The sequence below is a fragment of the Alligator mississippiensis genome, chromosome 2 (genome assembly GCF_030867095.1).
Source record: "Alligator mississippiensis isolate rAllMis1 chromosome 2, rAllMis1, whole genome shotgun sequence".
Lineage (NCBI taxonomy): Eukaryota > Metazoa > Chordata > Crocodylia > Alligatoridae > Alligator > Alligator mississippiensis.
Window position 1 is genome coordinate 171,448,777 of NC_081825.1, and position 25,858 is coordinate 171,474,634.

Sequence of the window (25,858 nt, forward strand, 5' to 3'; positions counted from 1 at the left end):
TCCTTCTGTCTACAGGGGTTAAGGTACTCCATGTGTGCAGTAGGAAAACAGGGCAGAGAAAGGGAATTTCTGAATCAACATATTTCACTTTAAAATAATTCCTTTGCACATTAAAAATTGGAATTCTGCAGCAATTCCACTCCTTTAACATAGTAAAAAAAAATCTGTAGTCTAAAATCCAATTTTCCATCAGAAAACTTTTTGGATGGGACTTCTTTAGCTCAGCATTAACATTCATAGTACAAATAGGACTGTGGTCCCAAAACTAGCCACTAGGTGGCACCATAATACAAATATTTAATAAGTAGACTAAGAGTGATGATGTAGCCTTGATGGTCCAGAAACTATATGAGAAGAAAGGATTTCTTAGGATGACCGTGCCAGGACAAGAAATGCAAAACCTGCAACACATCACCACCCCCACTATTACTACACCCCACAACAGAGCCATCAGCATCCCAGGATCTTACAGCTGCACCTCCAGAAATGGAATATACCTCATCCAATGCACCAAATGCCCTGATGGAAGATATGCAGGAGAGACCAGACAACAACTGCGCACCAGAATGAACGCACACCGGAAATCCAACAAAGAAACACTCAATTACCAGTGGGGGCACATTTCTCACAGGAGGGCCACTCTCTCTCCAATCTCTCAGTCCTGATCCTCAAGAGAAACTTACACAACACTTCCCAGAGACGAGCCTATGAGCTCCATTTCATCAACCTGCTGGATACTAGAGATCAGGGACTAAACATAGACATTGGATTTTTGATACATTACAATCTGCCTGGCAACTGACTCCCCAGCCCAGCCCCTGGCTTCTTTACTTTTCATTCCATCCAGGAAGAGCACACACCAACTGCTGCAGCTTCCTTAGCCTGACGAAGGGTTTTTGAACCCGAAAGCTTGCTTAATAACTAACTATTCTCCAACCATTTGGGTTGGTCTAATAAAACATATCAAATTCACCCAAGGAACCTTGTCTGCCTATATCCTTAGACCAACACGGCTACAACCTAAACCCCAGGTATCATCTGGTTAATTCATCACTCCAAGGGGACTGGCAGTGATAATTAATTATTCATAAGTGTTTAATCATCAGTAGTTAGCCATTTTCTACTTTCTGTGAGATGTACTTTGTATGCTAGATTGAGATATGATAAAGGATTTTGACACATAATGAAGAAAATATATATTACAAAAGTTCTGAGTGCAAATTTTACTGGCTTACTGTATGATAACTGTGTGATTATGCAAATGAAAACTTAATGTAAAATTCTCTCTCACAGAGTGTCTGTAATATAAGAATTCCATGAGTATAAGGGAGTAAATCATAGAAAGTTAGGGTTGGCTGGGCTCCTCAGGAGGTCATCTAGTCCAACCCCCTGCTCAAAGCAGGACCATCGCCAACTATATCATTCCAGCCAGGGCTTTGTCAAGCTGGCCCTTAAAAAAAGTCAAAGATTTTTGCTTTGCTCGCAGATGCATTCATCACTCAAGCAAATGATTGTCTGGGTTGATTGTACGGGTCATGCCGAGGCAAGAAAAGCTGAAGAGGGCCCAGTGCTTTATGACAGGGGTGTCAAACTCATCCAGCCCATGTAGTATGGAACTGGTCCACAGGTTTGAAGAGTAATGTGGGGCTTGTCCATGGGCCAAACTAGGTCCACAGATTAGCCCCGTGTGTCCGATTCACTGCATGGGGCTAGTTTGACATGGGCAATGCATACCAGGCCAGCCCCTCCTGCTGAATGCAGTACATGATCTGGCCCAGTATGCACTATGTGTGATGCATAGGTCCATTCCAAGACCCATGAGCAGCACCAAAGGCCAGATGGTAGGGCTGTAGTCTAGGGGCCAGATTTGGCCCATGGGCTGGATCTTTGACAGCTCCATTTTATGAGCATCCACTTGCTTGACAGGTGCTGCTTGACCTGCTGAGGAGAATGCAGGTCAGTGCCTTTTAACTTGACTAATCATCAGAAACAAATTCCATTATTTAGTAAGTGTGAACATTTGCAAGTAACTGATCATACTCTGACAGATAACGAATGAGCCAGAGGATGTTGTGTACAGAACAATGGGACACTGGCAAGGATTCAGCATACCAACTAACGAGATTATAGTAGCAAGTTATTCCTGTGAATAACTATTCAGATACACTGTAAACAGCACAAAGTGTTAAATCACCCCCACTCTGCCCAGCCCAGCCTGGAGTACGTGGCTTCTTGTACTGCAGGCCAGAGTTTCTCTGCTACTCCACAGTCTTATGATGTAGCTAGCACCAACATGTGGGGTTGGGAGCTTCATCCCATTCCTCTACCTCCCTAGATTGACTCTGGAGCTGTGCACTGTGGAGATGCAGAGGGATTCTCCCACATGCCAGTGAAAGGGAGTGCTCCCTGCCCAGAGGAAGCAGACAGTGCTTCGCACATATTCCTGGTAGCATTCCAAGAGTCCAAGGGATGCTGAGGGCCAGTGATGAGTGACACACATGGAGGGTCTGAGGGGTAAGTAATAGGAGAACAGTGAGGCCTCACACTTTGCTTAGCTACAGCATGGATTACTCCTACATCCTGAGGGAACTGTTGTGCAAGACACTGTCCACACACTTGTGAAGGCACAGGGACTGTTGGCTTCACTCTTTTCTTCCTTGGTGAGAAGTGCTCCTCTCCTCCACACACCCTCTCACGCTCCTACACTCAAAATGGAATCATTACAAGATGGGTGGAGAAACTTGCTGAGGAAAGCTGGAAACTGAGCTTCCAAGGAAAACCTCCCACATAGTGCCCACGCTTCATTTTATGGCAACATTTTAAAAGATAAGCATGTACTGACATGATTTTCCTGAATCAGGGCTTTTAAAAGCTTGGCAAATAAAATGAAGAGTCCAATGCTTACAGTACGCTTGGGACTATATCTCCATTAAGCAAGCTGGATGGTAAAAGTAGGGCTGGTATTATCAATTAAACTGATGGAAACATCAACTTTACAGCTCCTCAATGGAAGTAGCCAGAACAGGGTAGGCAATGTTCATAGATTCATAGATGTTAGGGTCGGAAGGGACCTCAATAGATCATCGAGTCCGACCCCCTGCATAAGCAGGAAAGAGTGCTGGGTCTAAATGACGAAGTGCCAAAAAACACCATAATGCCTACCTTGGAAGGTGCCGGAGTGCCAGCATGGTGGAAAAACAAAACGAGGGCAAGGGGTACATGGCAGGATGCCCTGGCTTGTGCCCCTTGCCCCCCCACCCAAAGCCCCTGGCCCCCAGCCCTACTGCCCCTTGCCCCCCACCCTGGGCTCTGTGGCTGCCAGCAGCTACCCCAGCTCTGGGTAGCTGCTGGAGCCTGGGCTGCTCTGAGCAGGGCTTGCAGCGTCCCAGCTGCCTGCTGGGAGCAGCCCGGGATCCCGGCTGGCAGCAGCCTCCCAGAGCCAGGGTGGCTGCAGTCAGGAGGCTCCAAACAGCTGTGCCAGGCTCTAGGCTCCAGCACCAGCTCCACATTGGCATGTGCAGGCGTGCCTCCAAGCGGGCGGTGGGGGAGGGGCCTGAGGCGGCGCAGCCCTGGTCTCTCCCCTGTTCCCGGCACAGAGGCGATGAGCCCAGCACAGCTGTTTGGAGACAGCCCAGGCTCTGGGCAGCTGCAACAAGCAGCAGGCAGGCTGCAAACAGCTGAGCCAGGCTTATCACCTCCATGCTGGGAGCAGGGGAGAGACCAGGGCTGCGCTGCCTCAGGCCCCTCCCACACTGCCTGTTCAGAGGACCGGCCTGCACACGCTGGTGTGGAGCTGGTGCTAGAGCCTGGCACAGCTGTTTGGAGCCTCCCGGCTGCAGCCGCCCTGGCTTTGGGGAGCTGCTGCCAGCTGGGATCCCAAGCTGCTCCCAGCAGGCAGCTAGGATGCTGCAAGCCCTGCTCGAAGCAGTCCAGGCTCCGTCGCTGGCAGCAGCTTCCCAGAGCCGGGGCTGGCCGCGGTGTGCCAAGCAAAATGGCCTTGCATGCCACACTCGGCACATGTGCCAGGGGTTGCTGACCTGAGCCAGAACATGAAGTAGCTGAACACAGTGTGAATGCAATCTTGATCACCGAGACCTAAAGTGAAGGTCAAGGGTCAGCACCAGACTCAGCCCAAGAGGCCCTTCCAGTCTCACTGACCTAATGTTTGCCCAGTATAAATGACTGTTTGCATTAGCCATGGGCATTTTAAGAAGCTCTGTGCAAGGGCCCCAAGAAGAGAGAGTGCAGAGGTGAAAGAAGCATGCAACAAACAGCAGCACCCACCTGCCAGGGCTTTGATCCGGGACCTCTCAAAGAGCCGGGCAGAGCTGTTGTCATTGTCCAGCTCATCATCAGAGGCCTCCCAGCGAGTGTTGATGCGGCTGTACTGCTGCTGAATGTCCAAGTGATCAAAGTCATTGTCTGATGCCATGTTCCGTGCTGGTGTCCACAGTGGCTCCTACTTTGGTTACAGAGAAAGGGACCCTGCAGAAAAGCACACAAGAGCGTCAGCTTCCTCCTGAGACCACCCCAACCAGCGATATGCCACAATTGTTCAGGGAAGCTAAAAATCTTGCATGGCCACCAGTCCCCCAGGCTCTGGCATGTTAGGCAACACTGCAGTGGCCCTATGAGCACTGGTCAGTGGCATGGGGAGCTGATGGTTTCTGATCTGGGCTTCACGGATAGAGTTGTGACTTAGAAATGAGTAGCTTCCAAGTATGACTCAAAGTATCAAAAGCAGAAAGAACCCCAAGCAAATTTCATTTTTCTTTAATCTCCACATTTTAAGTCAGTCTCATAGCATTTGGGGTCATATTTTTTTAATGCCTGGGAATAGTGTCTGCTTAATTTCAGGCATATGCTTAAGTTCTATGAATTTTAAGGGGACATAAGCATGTGCTTGAATCTCTTGAATCAAGGCCTGAACTTGCCCCCACCCTGCAATGCAGCTCAGAAGAAAAGCCCTATCTGTTCAGAAAAGCAGGGTTGTCTGGATGTCCTGGAAGGTCAGAAATCTGGATTCCTGTCCCACGTGAAATTCCATCATTTCTTCCCATCCTGAACTGGGAAGATAAGCTGAAATATGGAAAATTTCTGCAGACTGGAAAATTCAAGAAATGATTTTGCTGGATACATTCTGTTTCAACATTTCCAACTGCTTTGTTGCGACTTTATTCAACATCCATGACCACCCATGCTGTAGGAGTTCCTCATAGAAGATGCCATCCAGACAGGGAAATCTTCCATCAACCCTCTCCCCCAGCCCATCTCCACATCTTGATGGAAAATCCCTGCTCAGCTCCAGCAGCTTTAAGGAAGATCCCATAAAATAATGAATCACCTTTACTTTTTATGGCTGCTCCTGATCAGGTGGTGAGGGTTTCTGGACTACACTGTCCCTAAAGGGATCAGGGCAGGGTAGCTGTTCTAACACCACCCAAGGAATTGTCAATCGCTCATTTACTACCTTCTCTAACTGGGGCACCTCCCCTCCTTCCCCCAAAGGCCTGGCCCTGTACAGGGACCACCCCCTGCCACCATGGTCCAGTCCAATCCAGTCAGCCCTGCCTCACATGGGGAATGGGGCACTACCTTCCCAGGGGATTGTGAGTAACAAGGAGTGGAGGGGATCTGGTAGTAGCCCAGGGGATTGTGGATAACAAGGAACTATGTAGGGGCTTGGCAGGAACCCTGAAGGTTTGCAGGTAACTGGATGAGGACAGACCACTTCCTCCAGCAAAAAAATCCCTCCAGCAAAAAAGCAGAGGCAGACAGCCAGGAAAGGTCTTCCAACCTGGCTGCCAAGTGGTTCCAGTAGGAAATTCTATTTGGGACTACTGCCTCAGCAATGGACAGGGGCTCCCTGCAGCTTGCAAGCATATTAATATGCCTATGGTTTCCTCCAGAGCTGGAGAAGGGACCAAGTGCGGCTCCCTCTCCCCAGCTTCACTGGATGCTGCTGCAAAGCACCCCTGAGGAAAGAGGCAGCTCTTGCACTGACCGTCTCCCAGATGGCACCACAGGGAGATATGGCCCAGGAAATTTCTGTGTGTACTAGGAACCAACTAGAACTAGCTGTAAACCCCATATATTTCTATTATCTCTCTTCCTGGAGGGTCCCAAAGCACTACTTTGCATGCTACACATAGCTCTAGTGATCACGTTGCTCAGTGCTGGAATGCCTCTGAAGTCCCACATGTCTCCTGCTCCACAGCACACAACAACAATTCAGGGCAAGAAGAAAAATGTGGGCCAGAACAGATCAAAGAGTGCCACTGTAGCCCCCTGCTCTTGGCAGCCTGGAGCAGTGACAGTTCAGAAACTGACTAGCCCCTGCAGACTGCAGAAGCCAGCCTCTCCAAAACACACCATGGTACCAACAGGATCAGAACCTGATTTTGCACTAGAGGGAGAGATTTCAAACATGTAAAAACCTTGCTGACAGCATTGGGCTTGGCTGGGTTGCAATGGGTAGGGTGAAAAATGCCTATCCCTTGCTGCCAGCTAAGCACCCTGGCCAGGAGTTTTAAAAACAAGTAGCCTGACTTTAGCAGCCAAAAACAAGGTTTTCAACAGTGATTCATTAAATTTAGAGGCCTTGTCTCATATTCAAGAGGTAAATTAGGTAATTAGGAGTCTTTGTTTTACTGAAAGTCCAGGGCATTTAAGTTCCCAAGGGCCTAAATTCCTTTGGAGAAAGGGATTTTGGTTTTTTTGGAAAGTTTTGTTCCAATGGTCTCAGCAGCAGCCTGACTTCCCAAGACTAGGATTCATAGATGTCTGTAAGTACACATTTAGCCCTGTTGCTTGGTTTTCTGAAGAGCAGAGCACTCTACAGCCCCACAGGCCTTGGTGAGAGCTGCTAGGAGCTTATTGCTCAGGGAAGCCAGCCACTGAACTGGAAGCTCCTATTTTTAGACAATCTCAGCCAGGAGCAATCACGGCTCCTGTGAGAGGGAAATTCCTTAACATCAAGGCAAATAATATCCTCACCCCACCTGCCCTGCTCACTGCAATGCCTAACATGCTTCATTCCCATTTCCACTGTTTGGGTGACTCCTCCCTTCCTACCATCCTTGTCTTCCCTCCTTGCCTCAGAAATGCAGCCAGCTTCATGGGGAACCCCTCATTTGAGAGATGGGGTAGCTGGAAGGGAACTGGAGACAAGTCTTGGCTCTGACACAGACTTCCTGCATGATCCTGGGCATGTCACTTGGGAGCAATTTGAATCTGCTCCTATGGGTGCCACCATTTATGTGCTGCAACACCTTGCCTTAGATGTGTTAGCCATATCCATAGGGCTAGGCCCTCAGGACCCACAAAGACAATGGAAATTGCTAGCCACCATGGAAGTGCCACCCAGCACACCCAGGCATCTGTAGGAAGCCAGTGGGGAACTCTGGGCACAGGGAGGTGTCTGAAAGCACACTCCTTCTCAGACCACTTACATCCAAGCTCAGGTTAGCATCCCCAAAATATCAGGGTGCCAGGCACCTGGAGAGTAGTCCCTACCTGACTAGGATGCCTAACTCACATTGACAGCAGCATTGGGCTTTGGACAAACTGCAGGGACAGGGATCCCTACCTATGGCATAACAGCCTAGTGGCACTAGCACTCATCCAGGAAGCAGAACATATATGGACCTAGGCCCATCTCACCCTGTGGTGATTTGAACCTCCACTGCCCACTTCCTAAGAAAGGCTGTGAGCTAAGCTGGGTGGGGACTACCCTCCACTCCTACTGGTAAAGCTGGGCCTGGGCCAGGCAAATGTGAAAGAGTCTGGGCCCAGAAGGGAAGCAAACAAGAGAGAGCGTGCCCTTGGGCCCTGGTAGGGGGAGGCCAGTAGGTCGTAGTCTTGCTGCCACTCATACCTGTTTTCTAACCAACAAGTGTCCAACACAAAATGCATAAACACTGCTGGCAGCAGGAAAAGAACCCAGGTTTCTTCCTCCAGTGTCTGAGAAGGAAAGAAGGCACTGGACATGGGAACCCCAAGATACAGGACCCCTTCACCAAATGGGATTTAAGTCTGTAACTCCTGATTCCCAGTGAAGTGCTCTGGCTACCTGAGGTCACAGGTGAGCTGGAAGTCAGGCAATTCAGATGGACACTGTCCTGAAAGGAAGGAGGGCTCCTGCCTGAATCCTTGCTCCCCTGGGGGCAGAAACATCCCCAGTGTTGTTCACCCACTTTAGCCAATGAAAATAAAATATGAAGTGAAGTAGGTCAACTTAAAGAGGAGGGTCAGGGAGGCACCTGAATATGGTCTGGTGGTTAGAGATAAAATATCCTTTCATTATGAAAAAATGTTATCAAATCTTGGTCCCAGGTCCCTATCCCCGTTTTCCATTGACTTAATGCCTCGAGTTACACGGTTTCAACTTACAGTGTTTTTCAGGAACGTATCCCCCGCGTAACTCGGGGTCTGACTGTATCTCTAATTTAGGTTATCTATAAGGTGCAAATCTAACCTGCCTTCTGCTTGACTTCAGACTAGCATGGCTAACTCTGTCTCTCTGGCATAGAAATATCACCCCAAAAATCCTCCTTCCAACACTGCTCTGCCAGCAGGTTCCTAGCATGCAGCTGGCTCTTCTGCATACTCAGCCAAATGCCACAGCATGCAGCAGTGGCAGGTGAATTGATCTAGTGGTTAATTACCCTTCAATTAGCATCAGAAAAGGTTAAATGAAGATTTGTCTGGGCTAAAGAAGATATATGCTGAAACAGCAGGCAAAGGCTTCCTAACAAAAATTCAGGAACTTTTGCAGCCCTCCTGTACTTTGTGGCACCACTCCCTTGCCCCACCCACTAGCCCCATGTGCAGCTTTTGATAGCAGCACTACCTGAGGGGCTGTTTGGAAAGGGCCATGCAGAAATGTAGCTTGCACAGCAGGCGTCCTGCCCTGCATTCTTATTAATAGTCATTAGTATTAGAATTACATTAATAGTCATTAGCATACATTTGCAATCCTACACCCCTGGCACTGAACAGCCAAAGGCTGAGAGAGATATCCCGTTGCAAGGAGCTTTCCAGGCTAAATGCACAAGATAATCATACTCTTCAGGTCAGAGCTGCTCAGTGGCACAGGCAGGAACTGGACCCATGTCTTGAGAGCTGGGGCTCTCAACCTTTTTAGACTGCAGGTACTCCTTGCTAGACTCAAGGCACCCCTCAGAAAACACCAGCTCTTAACTTTCATTTATTTTTTGACTGTGGCAAAATAATACAGCAATTTTTTTGTTGCAAAAAACTCTAAGTCTACACAACAGGTCAGCATGTGGCAGTATGGATTCCTGATTGAAATCTCTGGGTTTATTTTGTGAACCAGGTATAGGTGTTTGCACATTTAACCATGCTAATATTGTACAGCACCCTAAAAACAATTCCACTAGCAGCACCCTGATTGAGAATTGCAGCTCTAGAGTCATAGCCAAGGGCCTGATCTATAAACCCACATTCCCTCCCCCTGCTACTTCTGCACTAATGGCCTGGACTCCTTCCAGTACTGTAACACAGGGGTAGGCAATCCTGGGCACAGGTGCCAGAGCATGGCATGTGAAGGCATTTTGCTTGGTGTGTATGCCTCAGAGCAGACAGCGGGGAATGGGCCAGGGCTGTGCTGCCACAACAAGGATCAGGTCCCTCACAGCTCTCCTGCTGTCCACCCCTGGTGTGGGGTGTTTTTGGCACTCTTCTCAAAAACATTGCTGGCCCCTGCTCTAGCAGAATTATCACAAGGATGGTTCAAGCAGACTGGAAGGAACGGTGTACTCAGTCTGGCCCTGCTATTCTAGTTCTTTCAGCCACAGAGCACATAAGACCTGCTGTTGGGTAGATCCCCCCTTTCTCTGGAGCAATACTCTCACCCCCTTTTCCATAGTACCAGGCCAACTGCAAGCTACTTCCCCAGGGGATCCAGTATGACTGGTACCAGGGGACCAGAGAGCTGTGTACTGCTACCTTGCCTACCACCCCCTATTCAATCTGCACAGCAGAAAAGGGAGAGAAAGATAGGGTCATCTGTGCTGAATTACAACAGGCCCAGCAGCATTAAAACAGGCCATCTCTGGACTTTCTGAAGCCCTTCCAGCTCTACTTTTCTATGATTGAATAATTACCACCTTCCTGCCCAGTATGGTAGGTATGTGACTGATCTGACATTATAGTTCCCATGATGATGGGCAACAAGAAGGAAGAAAAGCAAGTGCAGATAACCCAACAGCTGGATTGTCTGGACACACAGGGCTAAGAACGCATATGGCTCCCTGCAGTGGAAGGCTGAGAACAGCCCTGGGCTGCTGTTGCTGGCCTGGTCCACAGCAAAGCGCTTCCAAGGTGCAGCTTGATAACATTATCACATAGCTTGCTGAAGAGCACAAGTTTCAGTATCACCCAGAACAGCTGTAGCAAGCCCCTGCAATTCCTGGCATAGATAGCGGACTACCCAGAAGGGCCCCCCGTCCTTGGTTGGAATTAGGAAGGGATGTCTGCAACAAGCCTGGCCTGGAAATTCCCCGCTGAAAGCATCAGAGCTCCAAATAGCATGGCTTGGCCATACCAGTAACAGCTGCCGCTGAGCTCTTCCTCTCTCAGAATGCAAGCAGGGATGGGGGCATGGGGGAGGCACCCGCCTGCCTGGGCAGGTCATTTGAAAGATATAGATAGCAAGTGGTGGCGTATGAAATGGTCTGGGAGCAACTGTCAGCTTGGAAAGACTCTGGGAGGCTCCAAGAGCACTGCAGTCATGCATCTCATGGCCCCACTCAGGAAAGTTAGCCAGATTAAAGTGCTGAATGCCAGCAGCCAAAGAGATTCCAGTGGAGAGGGGCAAGCTGCCGCAGCTGATGTGAGAAACAACAGCAACATGCAGATACAAGGAGTCGTGAGAGACTGAGGGAGAGACTGCCCTATGTTTTCAATTCCACCTCTATTCCCGCACCTTGGCTGCCAGCATTTTCCTAGCAGGCAGGGAGGGAGGGGGCTGGCACACATTGATCTTACCACCAGCAGGAGTAGACGGAGGTAGTCAGATTTTGCTGCAGCACAGAGCTATCTTTGTGTCTTGACCCTATGGGCGTCCTCCCTTCCCCTTCGCCGAGCCTGACCACCAGCTGGAGATGCAGCCATCAAGCCAGGTCCCTTCTGCCTGTTGCTGTAGTCATGGGGAGGGAATCATTAAACCATGGGGAATGAACCCATCTCTCTTCAGGAGGAGTTGGGCTGGCTCCACTTCCCTGGCTTCCATCCCTGCTCTGAATGCCTGGCCTGCTTGCTCTGGCCAAGGGGTTGCTGCTCTAATGACAATGACAGAAGGTCTGAAGGGAGGGTTGGGTGGTATCGCTGTGCCAGCCAGTGGCCAGGAGAGCAGGGCTGGCCTCAGCAGGGCTCCTCAACTGCCTGCCAATGGCTCTTCTGCTCAGGAGAAAGGGGAGGGGAGAAGCTTGACTCTCGCTCCCAGAGCTGGCACTCTGCCCCACCTGCCATGCTGAGGGAGTTCTGGCACCACAGATATAGTAATGGACCCGTCTTTCCTGGCGCCCTGTCCTAGTTGTTGCTGTGTCAAGGGAGTCCTCCCCCACGCTGAGGACCCACCCATGGCTTATTAAGAAACTGAAGATCCTGTAACCTTTAGTATGATGCTTCCCAGCAAGTTATCCAAGTATAGGACACTGATGATTAATGGTCTCAGTGCTACCACCAAACCAGGAAAACAGAGCAGAGGAATTTCTGGTGGGGTCAGAAAAAATGGAAGATCTCAGCACACTGAGCTAGAGATGGCAATGGGAATGAAGACTGGTTAAACCATGAGGCCTTGGACTCTCACTGTGATGTGCAAGACCCTCTAGAATTGGCCTCTGGGGCTACGTGAATCGTTCTCAGGACTGAAAGAAAACAGGGTAGGGCAGGGGTGTCCAACCTTTTCGAATGTGGGGCTGGATCATGAACTTTTTATCACCCAGTGGGCCGGCGAGCCATATTCAAAGACCACCCAGGAAGTGGAACCCCCTCCCCAACGAAAGTACAGTGTTTACTTTTGTTTCCCGTCGCAGCACCTAAGGCCTCAGAAAATGGCTTGGACGGCCGCATGTTGGACAAGCCTGGGGTAGGGTATCCAAAATAGACATTCTTGTGCCCCTCAGATCTTCTGCAACAAGGATAATGATGTCAAAAGTCCTTGTACTGGCACATTTAAACCAGCTTAGAGCTGGGTTGCACTCTGCGTTTGCACTGCTAAAAGTCAGCAGTACATTGGTTTTAAGACTGTTGGTCAATATAGGAGTTGACAATTATATTCAAGCAGCATTTTAGCTGAGGTAATTAAGTAGATGCATAGATTAGGCCTAAGTCATGTTTCACCTAATTCCAGACAGGCATGACATTCTAAACTTTGGTTCTGAGACACAAATTACCCTTTAAGACCTTTTAATAAAGAGCCATGGACCTCTTTAACCACACACACCAAGACCCTGCCCTCCTGTAGGTTAGCTGCCCAGATCCAACAACTAATATAAAGGCTGTGTGAGAAAGGAAAGTCTGACTCGTATAAAGGGTGACAAAACACCGCATAAGGGGCAAAACAGACCTAGTTACAAGGCAACACCAACATTTCACAGACAATTCCAAGCATTACAAAGCTTTCTCTTTTCTATTACGTTTTTAATAGCTTGATTCTGTCCACTTTTCAGATTCTCTAAATATTTTAAATCAGTTCCCCAATGCCCCCAGTTTTGAAAATGAAAATTTTCTGGAAAAAGAAAAAAATCTAATTAAAAAAAAAGAAAAGGGTGAGGGGTAGATGACAACTTTTTTGGGCCACTGAAAAAAAAAATCTTGCCTTGTTAGTAAGCCAAGCAATCCCAACTGCAATATAAAAGTATCAGGGAAAGAAAAACCCTAAAAAGTGACAACACCCTTTACAGGGCAACTAACAACCAAATGTCTTATTAAATGCTTTCAAACAATAGCAATTTTTAAAACATGCCATTTTCTAATTAAGTCTTTCTTTTTTTGAGAAATGTTAAGTGTAAGATACTTGGAAATGGTTACAATTGGAAGTTACCTCCTACAAATGAAAGGAGAAGGAGATGGCAACCACGTGCTGGGAACAGAGGTGTGCTCATTGTTGTACACTTCACACATCACCAGAGGGTAGGGTTTTCTGCAGCATGGTAAAACTTTCCAGGCCTTACTGCCCTCCTTGCTCTGTCAGCTCAGCAGTTGAACACTGGCTACAAAGTCATTCCCATGGCTATTAGCGCGGAGAATGTTACTAGGATGAAGATGCAAATGAAGCCACATTTTTTTTAACACAACTCTGGCACCCCCTGTGTCACTGCAAGACTGTGACAAGCTAGCCTTTGCTTCTGCTGCTTTGGGGAGCTAGTTACAGAAATGTGCAGAGGCTGCTAATGATTTAGCAGTGCGATCCCTCTGTGGGAAGGACATTTTATCCCTATTTTGCAGGTAAAAAAAAAACTAGGTTCAGAGGGGGTCCAGTGATGTGCTGAAGTCTGCACAGTAAATCAGAAGTAGACAACCCAGGCATCCTAAATCCAGGCTACCTGTTCTAAACACCAGAACCCTTCCCTGCTGATGTTCAGAGAGAAATGAGCTGATGCTAAACTCAGCTACAAAAAAACCTACCCGGAAACATCCACATGCAGCAACCCAACTTAATCTGGGGCAAACAGCGCTCCTCCATCTCACAGCCTGTCATAGCCCTACCTATGGAAATGCCCTAATCAGAAATACCACATGCAGACATTTGGTGCCATGCCACCGACCACAGAGCTGCTGTCTCAGCTCAGAAGCAGGAGATCTGACTCAGGCTACACCCCAGGCTGCCCACATCCTGCAGGAGGAATCCATGCACTTTAGCGAGAGATCATCTTCACATTCGAATCAGAATTTGACAGCCAGAGCAAACACTCTTGATGTGAAATAGTTGTTGAGAACTACCAGTTGAGTACACTGCTAGGATGCCCTAATTTCCTTGCTTTATTTGCTGTCTTAGGAAAAGGTCGCTTTTCTAGGGTTTAACCAAATACATCTCATCAGCATTGCCCTTCTGACACCTGAGGATTGAACCACAGGCCACAAGAGCTAAACACCGGCTCCACCGGCTCCCCTACAGTTTGAACAAAAGACCCATTTGGTTGCAGCTGGGGACTTGACTCATGGCAGGATCCTCTTCCAGCTATCAGGTGCTTTACAGTGACCCTATTCAACCCTACTAAAATCCCTGAAAAACCATTAACAGGTGGGTCCTCCTTCTCCTTGTTGCTTTCTGTGACGTAGTCTCAAGGTTGAGATGGTGATGTATTACCAATGTAGGCACATTAATGGTTTTCTAGGAACTGAAGCAGGGTGGAAAAAATCCTGCTAAAACAACCAAGTCCACTTTCATGCTTAGGTGGAAGAGGCTCTGGGTCACAGTGTCTACTTACACATACACACGTACACATACACACAAAGTTCCTCAGCAAATACACAATCTTAATTAATGACAACACCTATTCTGTGAACACATCCCTCTCCAGATAGATAAATATTGATGATTTTGAAAAAATAGGTGTTTCATTTAGTTGGATTTTTAAATTCAAATTTGATGGTGTTCAAGTTAAATGCTCTTGTTAAAAATCCATTCAATTTTGATTCTGAAATGAAAACCTACACGAAAGCCTAACATGGAAAAGCAAAAAGTCTTGTTCTCCTCTTCCACCCAATGGATAAGAACAATACTGGAGAGAATCACTCCCAGTCCCAAGACTCTGAAGGACATGGGTGGTGGAACATGCAATTCTATTCACTTACTACAGATAATCCTTCCTTTGTTTAAAATATCAGTTACCTTTAAATGTAATTTTCATAAATTTACTTTTTGACTCTTGCATCCAGAACATTAAAATAGCTTTACTTAACTACAAAAAAAATTAAAGTGCTGATGTTATGCATTTAATTAAATTTCAGTTTCTGTCCAACTGGTTCTGGATACAAGTAACTGATACAAAAATTAAGCATCATCTATCAAATAAGAAAAGCACAATTCACCACTTTCCAATGTAGTACAAATACAAAAATTAAGACTTTGAATAAAATAAATGTTCAGCTGTACAATTGCCTAAATAAAGGATTAGTTTCTGGTTAGCAAAAAGAAGTACCAGATTAAATGAACTGATGAGAATCAGCTTGTCTTTAGAAAAAGCAATGAAAGAGTACAAATGCAATACAAGATTAAAAGTAATAATTTAAATCAAGGTTTCCTGTTTGCTGATCTAAATCCTCATTCAAATCAGTGACTTAAAGTACTTGGGTTTAAATCAATCCATCCTGATTACAGCACCAGGCAGGTGCCTGAATGTACATGTGTGTGATGTGTGCAGTATGACAGCATGCGTGGGTGCCACAGGGAGAGCACAAGCACATGGTGGGAGAACAGACAGCTGGCATTTGGAGGCCTGACAAGAGCAGATCGTGGACACAGGCAATAGTCTGCAACGACAGCAAATAGCAGGCATGCACTGGCAGCTGATAGCTGCCATGTAATGAGAGAGAACAGTATGTGTGTACACTTGTGTTATGACAACAAGCACAGTATATCATACTAGCTCCAGCTCTCTTCCCATCAGATCTCAGGCACTCAAACTGGGCGAGCCCTAGTCACTATACTGATATGTCCTAAGGTGGTGTGAGGGCTGCTTTTGTTTGGATGGGACTAGCACCACAAATGAAAGGGACCTAGGGGTAATCATAATAGATCACAGTATGAATATGAGCCGGCAGTGCGATGCTGTTGCCAGTAGGGCACATAATACTCTGGCGTGCATCAATCGATGCATCTCCAGTAAAAACCAAGGAGGTGATTCTTCTGCTTTACTCAGCACTGGTGAGACCACAGCTGGAGTACTGCGTCCAGTTCTGGGCATCACTCCTTAAAAAGGATGTGGACAAGCTTGAGAGTCCAAAGAAGAGCCACCCGTATGATAAGTCTTACACGGCAAGCCTTATGAGGAAAGGCTGAGGGATCTAGGACTCTTCAGCATGAGCAAGAGAAGGCTGAGAGGGGACCTGGTAGCAGCTTACCACTACCCTAGGGGAGTACATCAAGGGCTCGGTGAGCAACTGTTTACCAGGGCACCCGACGGCAAAACTAGGAGTAATGGCCACGAAATCCTGGAAGATCAATTCAGGCTCAACATTAGGAAAAACTTCTTCATAGTCAGGGGTGTCCAGAGTGTGGAATAAGCTCCCTCCAGAGGTGGTGCAATCGCCTACCCTGGAAATCGTCAAGAGGAGACTGGACAGTCACCTTGCTGGGATCACCTGACCCCCAGTTGTCTTGCCTGCTTGGTGCAGGGGGCTGGACCCAATGATCTTCCCTTCCAGCCTTACAATCTGTGAATAAAGCTGAAGCCATGGTACTTGTGGTCTTTAAAACTTCCTGGGGCACCTTCCCTGGAGTATGCAAGTGAAAATTTTTTGGCTGATTTAGAGATAAGCCCTGCTAATTACAAGCCAGAGTTCAAATCACCTCCCACTCCAAACTACCACACCATCAGGACAGGAGCTATTCCCAAGATGAAGTTAATTTCAGACAATGGGCTGTGTGTTGTTGCCAGAGCTGCCCCAGCCCTAGCCTGACTGCCCACATTCATGTGGAGAAAGATGCAAGTTTCTAAAACCCAGGGAAGACCCATGCAAACAAGCCAGGAAAGAGGAGACCTGCTCCACATAGTGCTGTCCAGTTGGCAGAGCAAACCAGCAACAGGCACTGCTGTCTTTTTGCTCAAAAATCTCTCTTGAGATTCCAAATAAGAAAAACTTCCTGTCCCCTGCAGCAACAGCAGGGCAAGTGTTTTTGGATGGAAGAATGGATTTTAAATGGATGGTGTCACTTTGCATTACCACCATGCTCTGCCTTAGAGATGGCCCCATTTTGATGGGACAGGAAGTGAAGGGGCAGGAAGTGAAGTGATCCCTGTTTATAGTTCACACCCACACACCAAGATTGTGTCCTGGGTGACATTATATCATGACTTGCTGTACCCTCCCTCTCAACAGTTCAGTGAGTGCTCTGTGCACCTGCCACCTGGGTTCTGGGAAAGGATGCAGCAACTCTTTCCTCTCCATTTCAAGCAAGACTGGAGGTAACTTTATAGGTGAGGGCTGTGGGGGGAGGAGAAGAGGGAACAGGTTGTGGAGCCAGAGCTTTGCAGCTCTTAAATCTGTGATGATTTAGTAATACCCCAATCCAACCCCCAATATCTTCACAGCAGCCATACTGGCTAAGTTTCTCCTATAATGATTGGCCTTGAAATACCACTCAGGACATTGGGTAGCTCACACCAGACTCAGAACTGGTATCACAGGCTGCCTGCAGACTCAGGCATGTGCCAATACCTCACTTTTTCCTCCACTTGGATCCTGGCCATTGCTTCCACCATTGCACAGAGTTTCTCAATCCCCTGGACATTTCTGTGAAAAGCTGGTCACCTGGTACCAGCTCCTCTCCTTTCTCTTCTCCAACATCCAAATCACCTTCAAAGGCCATAGCAGATCAACTCAGTTTCTTCCCAACATCCCTTTTCCCTGGAACTGTCCAATGACTGTGCAGCAGGAAAGATGCTTGCAACCCACTCCCTGCTCTAAGGGCCAGGGAAACTTTGCATTGCTGAATCAGGCTCTGCAGGTCTGTCTGCACTAAGGACTTTGCACTATGGCAAGACTTTTGCAGTAGGGATAGCATAGGCGACATGTGGAAGGGCACTGCGGGGGCGGAGAGGGGGGCATGTGCCCCATCTGACAGAGCCACCGCCACCTACAGGAGCTTGCCAGCTTTGCTCCTGCCGCTGATGGTGGCACCTGCGGGAGCTCTCCAGCTCTGCCATCAAGGATGAAAGATAGGCACTGGAAGAGCATCCCTTGCACAAATGTCTCTAATGCTAACCAGGCCTACCACATGATCCATCCTATAAGACGCATTTGAGGCACCTTGAGCCTTTTCGCTTTTCAACCAAAGCTTCGAGTCCAGAGTACAATAATGCAATGATTTGAGTGTTGCTGCATTGGTTCCTAACAGAACAATTTTTTGCTTATTTGCACTGCCACTTAATCATATAAAAGAAAGGGCCTTAGAGGCAGCAAGAATGTCACATTCTAACCCCCCCTCCCCTGGCTTTCATACATATACGACTTTTCAAAACCATTTTCCTCAGGGCTGAACTCATCCAGGATTGTTTTGAGCACAAAAGTCTGTGTTTGTAAAAGTCCATTTAACCACTTAGAAATGAGGAAGGATAAAAATAAACACATACATGCACCCAAATAAAAAAGGTTGCCATTATCAAGGCTGAGGAAGTGAATTAGAAGTGCAGGTCTATTCACAAAGGGAATCTGTAATGATCACAGTTGTACAGAGCATCATATCCCAATTTCAGGGACTACTGCTGTAAACATTTGTCTATGCCATGGCAAAGAGTAAGCATGAAACTCAACATCAAAAAAAGAATGATGCTGGAACTCTTTATGGTAAGGGTTGCCAAAATATGCAATGGGCTTCCAAGGCAGGTTGTGCTTTCCCCGACCTTGGAGGCATTTAAAAGGAGATTAGCCAAACACCTGGCTGGGGTTACTTAACCCCAGCACTCTTTCCTGCCCAGAGCAGGGGGTCGGACTCAATGATCTAACAGGTCCCTTCCAACCCTAGGAATCTATGGAACAGCACATGCATGTGTGTAAATTTCTGCTGCAGGACTATGAGCTCTGAAGATGTAATATGACCCTCTGCATAGCACAGCAAGGACCCCTTGCCTAGGGACCCCTGCCACCAGCTGGAATGTCTGGCTGAGCAGAAAGGCTAGACACCCAGTCTAGATTTAATAACTCTAAGTGAGGAAGAGTCTACCACCTCCCCAGGACAGTCATTCTGCTGGCAAATTGCTCTCACCATTGAAAAATCTGCACACGAATTGTAAAGAATATTAAAAATGTCAGGGTTTAATAAAAGGCAAGATTTGCGGAGTTCAGCACAGATCAGGAGAGTTTAGTTCAAGTACATCATACTCCTGCATGAATATGGCTGCAGTGCAGCTTATACAAGCAGAAGAATGCTTTTGCCAATACAGCTAGAACCAGTTCCCCAAGCTAGACAAAGAGCTCCAGAAAATTCCATGTGTGACACCTATCGCCATAGCCATATCAGTCAAGGAGAGATGGTCTTTTCACATTCCAACCTAATAAGGGAATGCTAGCAAAAATTTAACAAGCACACTAGGCCTATGTTTGGTTTTGAATTAGTATTTATTGGTATACATCCTCGTCACAACCCAAAGGTGTGATTTGTTGTTTGTGTGTGCTTCGGCAACACTAAATTATGTTCCCGTTAAAATTACAGTTTCCTTGCACAGTAGAGTTCTCTGCTGTGGGAGAGAACTCTGGTGCAATGGGGGATTTCCCACCAATTAGCAGCTTCTTTGCATGGTGCATTTCTTTTGCATCTCAGAGATGCACGGTGCAAAGGAGTTCCCGCCATTTGTATTTAGATTCGCGCCACATTATTGGCCGGTTCTAAATGGAGGCATATGTGGCAGCTAGCTATTGGCTTGCTAGCCATACAAAAGGCTTGGGTAGCTTCCGCCCAAGCCGGAGAGAGAAGAAAATTGGAGAGATACAGAACTCGTCAGGAGGAGGAGACTTCACGCTGTGTGAAGATCTCCAAGCGATGTGGACCCAATGCGCCTTTCTTAAGCAGCCAACAGAGGTCTAAACAGCCTCTAGCCTCTCCCCGTCGCTGAGCGCAATCCTAGATGCATCCCTATCCTATATGCCCAATTTTTGAACCCACGGAGTCTTAATAGCTCCGGGGGACCTGGGAACCGAACAAAGCCCACGGAGATTCAGCCACTCCGTGAGGAAAGAATTGCCGAACCCACGGAGCCTAAACCACTCCGGTGCCAAAGAACTGAGTTTGTCAGAGTCCTCCAACGAGGATTTAAGCGGAGCTGCACCTGGAAAACTGTCCAGCCTACACCGTGACCATCTTGGGTGTAAGTAAATAATCTTTTCAATCAACCACTACACCTCTGTAACTAATTCTAGCTCGTGCGTACCTAACCACCCCGCGGTTTTCTCCAGCCCCGCATGCCCGGGCTGCTGGCCACAGCCCGCATGCGCAAAGACGGGCCCGGCTTGCCCCCGGCCCGCACAATCCTCAGTAGTGGAAAAGTTTAGGGAGATGAGCTCTAAGGTTAGATCACAATGTCACTGAAGATGCCCATGCATGGGGTGTTTCTTAATAGTACTCTTGCACCAGTTCCAGATGTACGAGTTGCAGTTGGTGCAGCACAAACATACCTTCAGTGCATAGGCAAATTATGACTCTGGGGAAGAAATGCTGCACTTAGTTCTGGGATGAAAAAGGAAGCTTTGGGAGAGAAGGAACTCAGCAAACAGGCCTAGAGTTTGCTCTCTGCCTTGAGTTCTACTTGGAGTCTTTATTTATTTTGGGGTGGGAGGGCTCTTGATTCCCGGAAACAGGGCATTGATACTAGGCTGAGACCTCTGGAAGACGTAATGGCTTTGAATCCTGTTCAGCTATCAAATTTTAGGACTGGAATGTAGGAGATGGAATTGTAGTTAAGGTTGCCTGACATTTCCCATTCAAGGGAGAGTGCAGTTTTCTCTAGGTATGAGAGGTGCGTATCAGTGACACAAGTATAATCTAATGGGAGAAAGGTACTGGACTGGGAATCAGGACAGCTACACTCTACTCCTGGTCCTTCTGTGAGACTCTGGGCAAACTGCTTCAATCCCCTGTACCTCAAATTCCCTTGCTCTTTGGAGCAAGGTCTTGCTCTCACTTCATGCACTGCACCTGGCAGAACAAGGCCTTGATCTGGGCCAGAGCCTTGATTGTTCATATTACAGTAGTGCTTAAACAACAGTAACAAAAGCAGTGTTTTCTCCCATAAAGCAGAGCTGTCACAAACCCATCCTCTAGAGAAGGAAAATTGCTCTGGAGTCGCTCCCACAGGATTAAACTGGGCTGACAACATTCATTTACAGAGCAGATATTCTCAAAGGCTTTAGGTCTTGCTTTTACTTACCGATGCCTCAGAACTAACAGCATCTGACAGAGAAAAGCCATGGGCAATATCCTTTGTATAATGACTCCCATCCCTCACTGCTTCTGTGCTAATAAAGCATCAGTCCATTGCCTGTGGTGGGGAGTGATCTGACCTAGCCATGGGACCTTTGTGCAGAACCAGCTCTGGAAACTGACATGGTGGCGTCGTATTTGCCACGCACTTAACGCTGGGAAAGCAAAGTAATGCTGGGAAAGCCTCCAAGGTGCTGCTGATTTAATCAATTATGCTTGACAGTTCTACTGGTGAAATACAAGAAGCTTGGTGCAAAACTTCAGGAATTTACCCTTGCAACCCTGAGTGGCTTGGCAGCAGCAGGAATTAAACCTATGGTCTCTAGACATCTATGCACGAGCTAAGAGTTGCCCCTGTTAGCCAGGGCTGGAGCATCCTCATTAACTAATGCATCAACCATCACTAAACAAAGGAGGCAATACAACCTAGAGCAGGGGGCCCTGACCAATGTCTTTCTCTCCCCCAACTCTTCCCTAAACAGTGCATCACAAACCTAGATCACCTGCAGGCTGCCAGCAAAACCAGTAGTTATGAGAGAAGGGCTCATCCCAGGCCTGACCTTGGGCTACATGGGCTTCAGCTATCATAGAGAAACATGGTTACTGTCAAACTGCTGAAACCAATGCAGGAGCTCATCTTTTAGCTGCATTGCCACATGGCACCCTGGCTCCTTTGATCCTCCCAGCCTCCATGTTTCCAGCTTATAACTAAAGCATTGTGTAAATGGGGACACATGGAAGGTAGGCACTCCAATACCACTGACAGTCTAACATAAAAGTGAAAAGAATGTAGTCAAAAGGGTTATAACAAAATGTAAAAATAATACAGCCCCATTATGCTTCTATTAGATGGTTTGGTTTTATCTCTTCAGCATTTCTTGACAGAGGGAAAAAAACTCTCTAGTTGGAATATTTCTGACCAGCCACAGCCTAAAATGGGCTTCAGCTGAACCAGATGGCTCTGGTGACCACCTCCAAGAGTGAGGGAGTGTGTTCATGTTTCGTAATGGAATTCAAACACACTGCATGTGGAAATGCCTCACAATAGCTCCAGCAGCCAGGTACTAATGCCATCACCAGACTTCTCTGCTCCCTTTTAACACTGAATGTCTTCCTTAGGATGAAAGAGCAACCCTGAATAGCATCTCCAGGGACTCTCAGATGTAATTTTGCTTTACAAGCAATCAACCCTTCATCCTTCATCTCGTGGACACTTTATAGGGCAGAGCAAACTGGCACAGACCTTGTGTTGGAGCTCAGCCCTGCAACTGTGGGCCTGCTGTAAATCTCTGGGATGCCTCTGGCTCCTGCTGCTGATATTCAGAGGCTTTGTGATACCTGGATGCTGATCTCTTAATTTAAAATTTCAAGAAGGAACCATTTCAGTCGAGCATGAGGCAGATGTGAGCTTTTAGCAGGCAGAACGGCCTTACTTCATGTAGTACAGGGTTTTCAACCTGACCTAAAAAACAGCAGGCATTTTAATTGCTAACATGCATTTATTTGTACTTACTCTTCTGGGAAAGGAGAGGAGCTTCAGAAGAAACTACAGCATCTCTCCCACCCTGGTCAAGAGACTGCAAGATACTGTGTGTGGACAACGTGTGCCTGACCTCCAGGGATCTGGGTTTTCCGTATGCCACGTAAAAATGCAGTAAAACCCAGATTTTCTCATTTTAAGATGAAAAAACCCAGATTTTCTCTTTTAAAGAACCCACTGGAAACCATGGGTTTCCCCTTGAAGACGGCACAGTTCCAGCCTTCAAGGGGCTGGGAGGGGCAGGAGGAGGGTGGCCAGGCAGGGGGTGCCATGTACATGCGCAGACTCACACATGCACACAACTGCCAGGCAGCCTGGAGAGCAACTCCGGCAGGTAAGTTTTGTGGGGAGGGGATTGTGGCCTCCATAGTGAGGTAGGGAATGAGTTGGGCAGGGCTGGGGCTGCTGTTGGCTGGGGCGGTGTATGGGGCTTGGGGCTGGAGTGTGTGGCCTCAGGGCCCTGGGCAGCGAATGGGATGGAGCCACAGGAAGCTTTTCCAGGGGGCGGAGGCTGACTTCCCACTGCTGGGTGCACTCCTGGGGGATGGCATGTGCCCCCCAGATCTGTGCATGGAGTGGGCTGCCAACTGCAGGCTCAGGGCTCTCTTCTCTACTGGCCCTTCCTCTGGGGCCTTTGCAGCCCAGCAGGTGAGACCCAGTGCAGCAAGGCAGAGTGGGGCAGAGAAGCTTGGTGCCAGTGCTGGGATCCCCATGCCGCTATGGTGACATGCCCCCTGCCTGCCCAGCAGAAGCAGGGGCGGTGGCACAGAGCTGTACCCCTTGTGCTGCTGGGTGGGCAGAGGGTACCTCACCAGGGCAGTGTGGAGCTGCCAACAGCAGCACTAAGCTTCCCTGCCCAGCCCCATTCTGTCCTGCTGTGTTGGGTCTTGCCCACTGGGCCATGGAGGCCCTGGGGATCGGGAACAGGGCGGGGAGCCGAAGCCAGCAGCCTGCACTGCGCATTCCCCCATGAGCTCTGCTCTGGCTATGCTAGCCATAGGAGCCAGACTCCATGCTCCGTTCTGTGGCAGCAGCAGCCACCTCCCACATGTAGCAGCTGGAGCTCAGGTGCTGCTGCGGGGGCAGGGGGTGCTGTGAACCCAGGTCCCTGGCCGCATAGCTCTGGCAGCTAGGGGCTCTCTCCAGCAGGGCTGGGGGTGCCAGGGGGTTATGGATGGGGAGTGAGGTGCACCAGCATGTCTGTGGGGGCTGTGGGTGGGGAGTAAAAGACACCAGCAGAGGTGGGAGGGCTGTGGGTGGGGATTAAAAAGGCACCAGCAGGGCCCAGGGGACTGTGTGGGGAATGAGAGGCACCAGCAGGAGTTAGGATGCTGTGGGTGGGGAGTGAGGGGCAATGGCATAGGCAGGGCAGCAGCATAGTAGGGCTGTTCTCAGTGCCACAAAGCAGTGGAGGGGGGCAGGGAGAGAGGGGGACAACTGCATCTGGACCCACATCTTGATGAGCAAAGGGGGCAGGGGGAGCTCTGATTTTCCATGATAAAAAACCCCAAATCAAACACCAGCATTTATAGGTATTTAGAATGTATCTTATTTAGCGATTGAGGTACTGGTGGTAGCCTTCCAAACGACTTTAAAATGGTAAATATCAACAAAACATTGTGTTCAACTGATATCTATGTATAGTGGTGTTTCATTTTAATCATGGAAAAATGTGGATTTGGGGTTTTATTAATCAGAGAATCTGCAATTTTTAATCAGAGAAAACCAGGATCGTTGCTGCTCTCACACCAGGACAGGTAGCAGCCACCTGCTGTTCTGCTGTGAGATCACCTCAAACCAGAACTGGGTGGATTCCTGATTGATTCCCAAACTCAGGAATCAGAGAACTGAAAAGTTGTTGCTAATTCTGGCATGGGTGGGGGATGCCGCCAGGAGGAGAGATTACCCAGCTGACTAAAATCTCTGGCTCAACACATTAGAGTTCGGGAGTGAAGTGCCCCAAAAGGGCTGAATCAGTGGTAATAGCCCCATCTCTGGGACAGCTATTAATGACTTAGTTACACCATGGATGCTAGGGCTGTGCGACGCTTCGGGTGGTGATTTGATTCAGGAGTGATTCGGCCCGATTCGGTGACCAAATCTCCAAATCCGAATCAAATCAGGGGGGCAATTTAAAGGTCCAAATCGATTCAAAGCTCTCCAAAGCTTTGGCTGATCAGGCAGTCCCCAATGGCTGTATCAGGCAGCTGCAGCCACTCTGAGCTGGTAAGTACTAGGGGCAGGGAAGAGGGGGCTGGGGGAGGGGACCATGGAGGGACCCCCCCCCCCCCCACCATGGCTGCCCCCACCTTACTTTAAAGAAAAGCTCCAGTGCTCACTGGGTGCTGCTGGGCGGGTGGCAACCCCCACTTCCACATGCTGCATGGGGGGGCTCTGCATGAGCCCCCTTGACCCCCCACCCCGCTGCCCTGCCTGCTGGGGCTCTGGCCCTTTAACAAAAATAAAGCAGAGAAAAGCCCTGGGACTCACGCAGCCTTGGGGCTTTGGGGGCTCCTGGAGAGCCCCCACATGGCAAGGGGCAGTGGGGATCACCCCGCCAGCAGCAAGTCCCGGGGTTTTTTCACTTTTTTTTTTTTTTCTTAAAGGGCCGGAGTTGGCCTGTGTGGGGCACCTGTGAGGAGGTTGGGGGAGCGGGGGGGGGGGTTCAGGGGCTCATGCAGAGCCCCCCATGCGGTATGGGGCAGTGGGGGGCAGCAGGGACCACCCCCCACCCGGCAGCACCCACAGAGCCGCGGCATGTTTTCCCCCTCCAGTACCAGGAGCTGGGGAAGGCGGGGCAACCATTGTCAGGCTGGGAGAGGGGCAGGGGATGGTCCTGGCCTGGCTGATTCGGAGATTCTGCTGCTGCTGAATCTCCGAATCAGATTCAGCCAAATTGAATCAGGACAGTGATTCGAATCACCAAAGCGAATCGCTGCCTCCTGAATCGACCGAATCCGAAGCGAATATTAGCCACTTCGCACAGGCCTAATGGATGCCCTCCAGCATGATCAGGCCACAGTTCATATTCAGATAGTGCAAGACTCCAGACACTCTCATGCCCTCAGGCACGGCTGAGACCTCTGTACCACCTCTACCAGTCCCAATCCCAAACCATGGGTAAATTATAAAGAAATATGCCCTCTGGCTAG

The 25,858-nt window shown here is 48.6% G+C and overlaps 1 protein-coding gene across 5 annotated transcripts in view; it reads right to left on the reverse strand.

Annotated features, from left to right (window-relative positions):
- SPTB (spectrin beta, erythrocytic) overlaps positions 1-25,858 on the reverse strand; it is a 135,503-nt gene that overhangs the window by 94,764 nt on the left and 14,881 nt on the right. For 4 of the 5 annotated variants that reach the window (XM_059722418.1, XM_059722417.1, XM_059722416.1 and 1 more), the window contains exon 2: positions 4,285-4,485. In XM_059722418.1, the coding sequence (XP_059578401.1) occupies positions 4,285-4,432 (148 nt within the window). In that variant the 5' untranslated portion in view covers positions 4,433-4,485. Of the gene's footprint in view, positions 1-4,284; positions 4,486-11,010; positions 11,276-25,858 lie in introns of those variants that run through there. The other variant, XM_019498752.2, reaches the window with a different exon arrangement.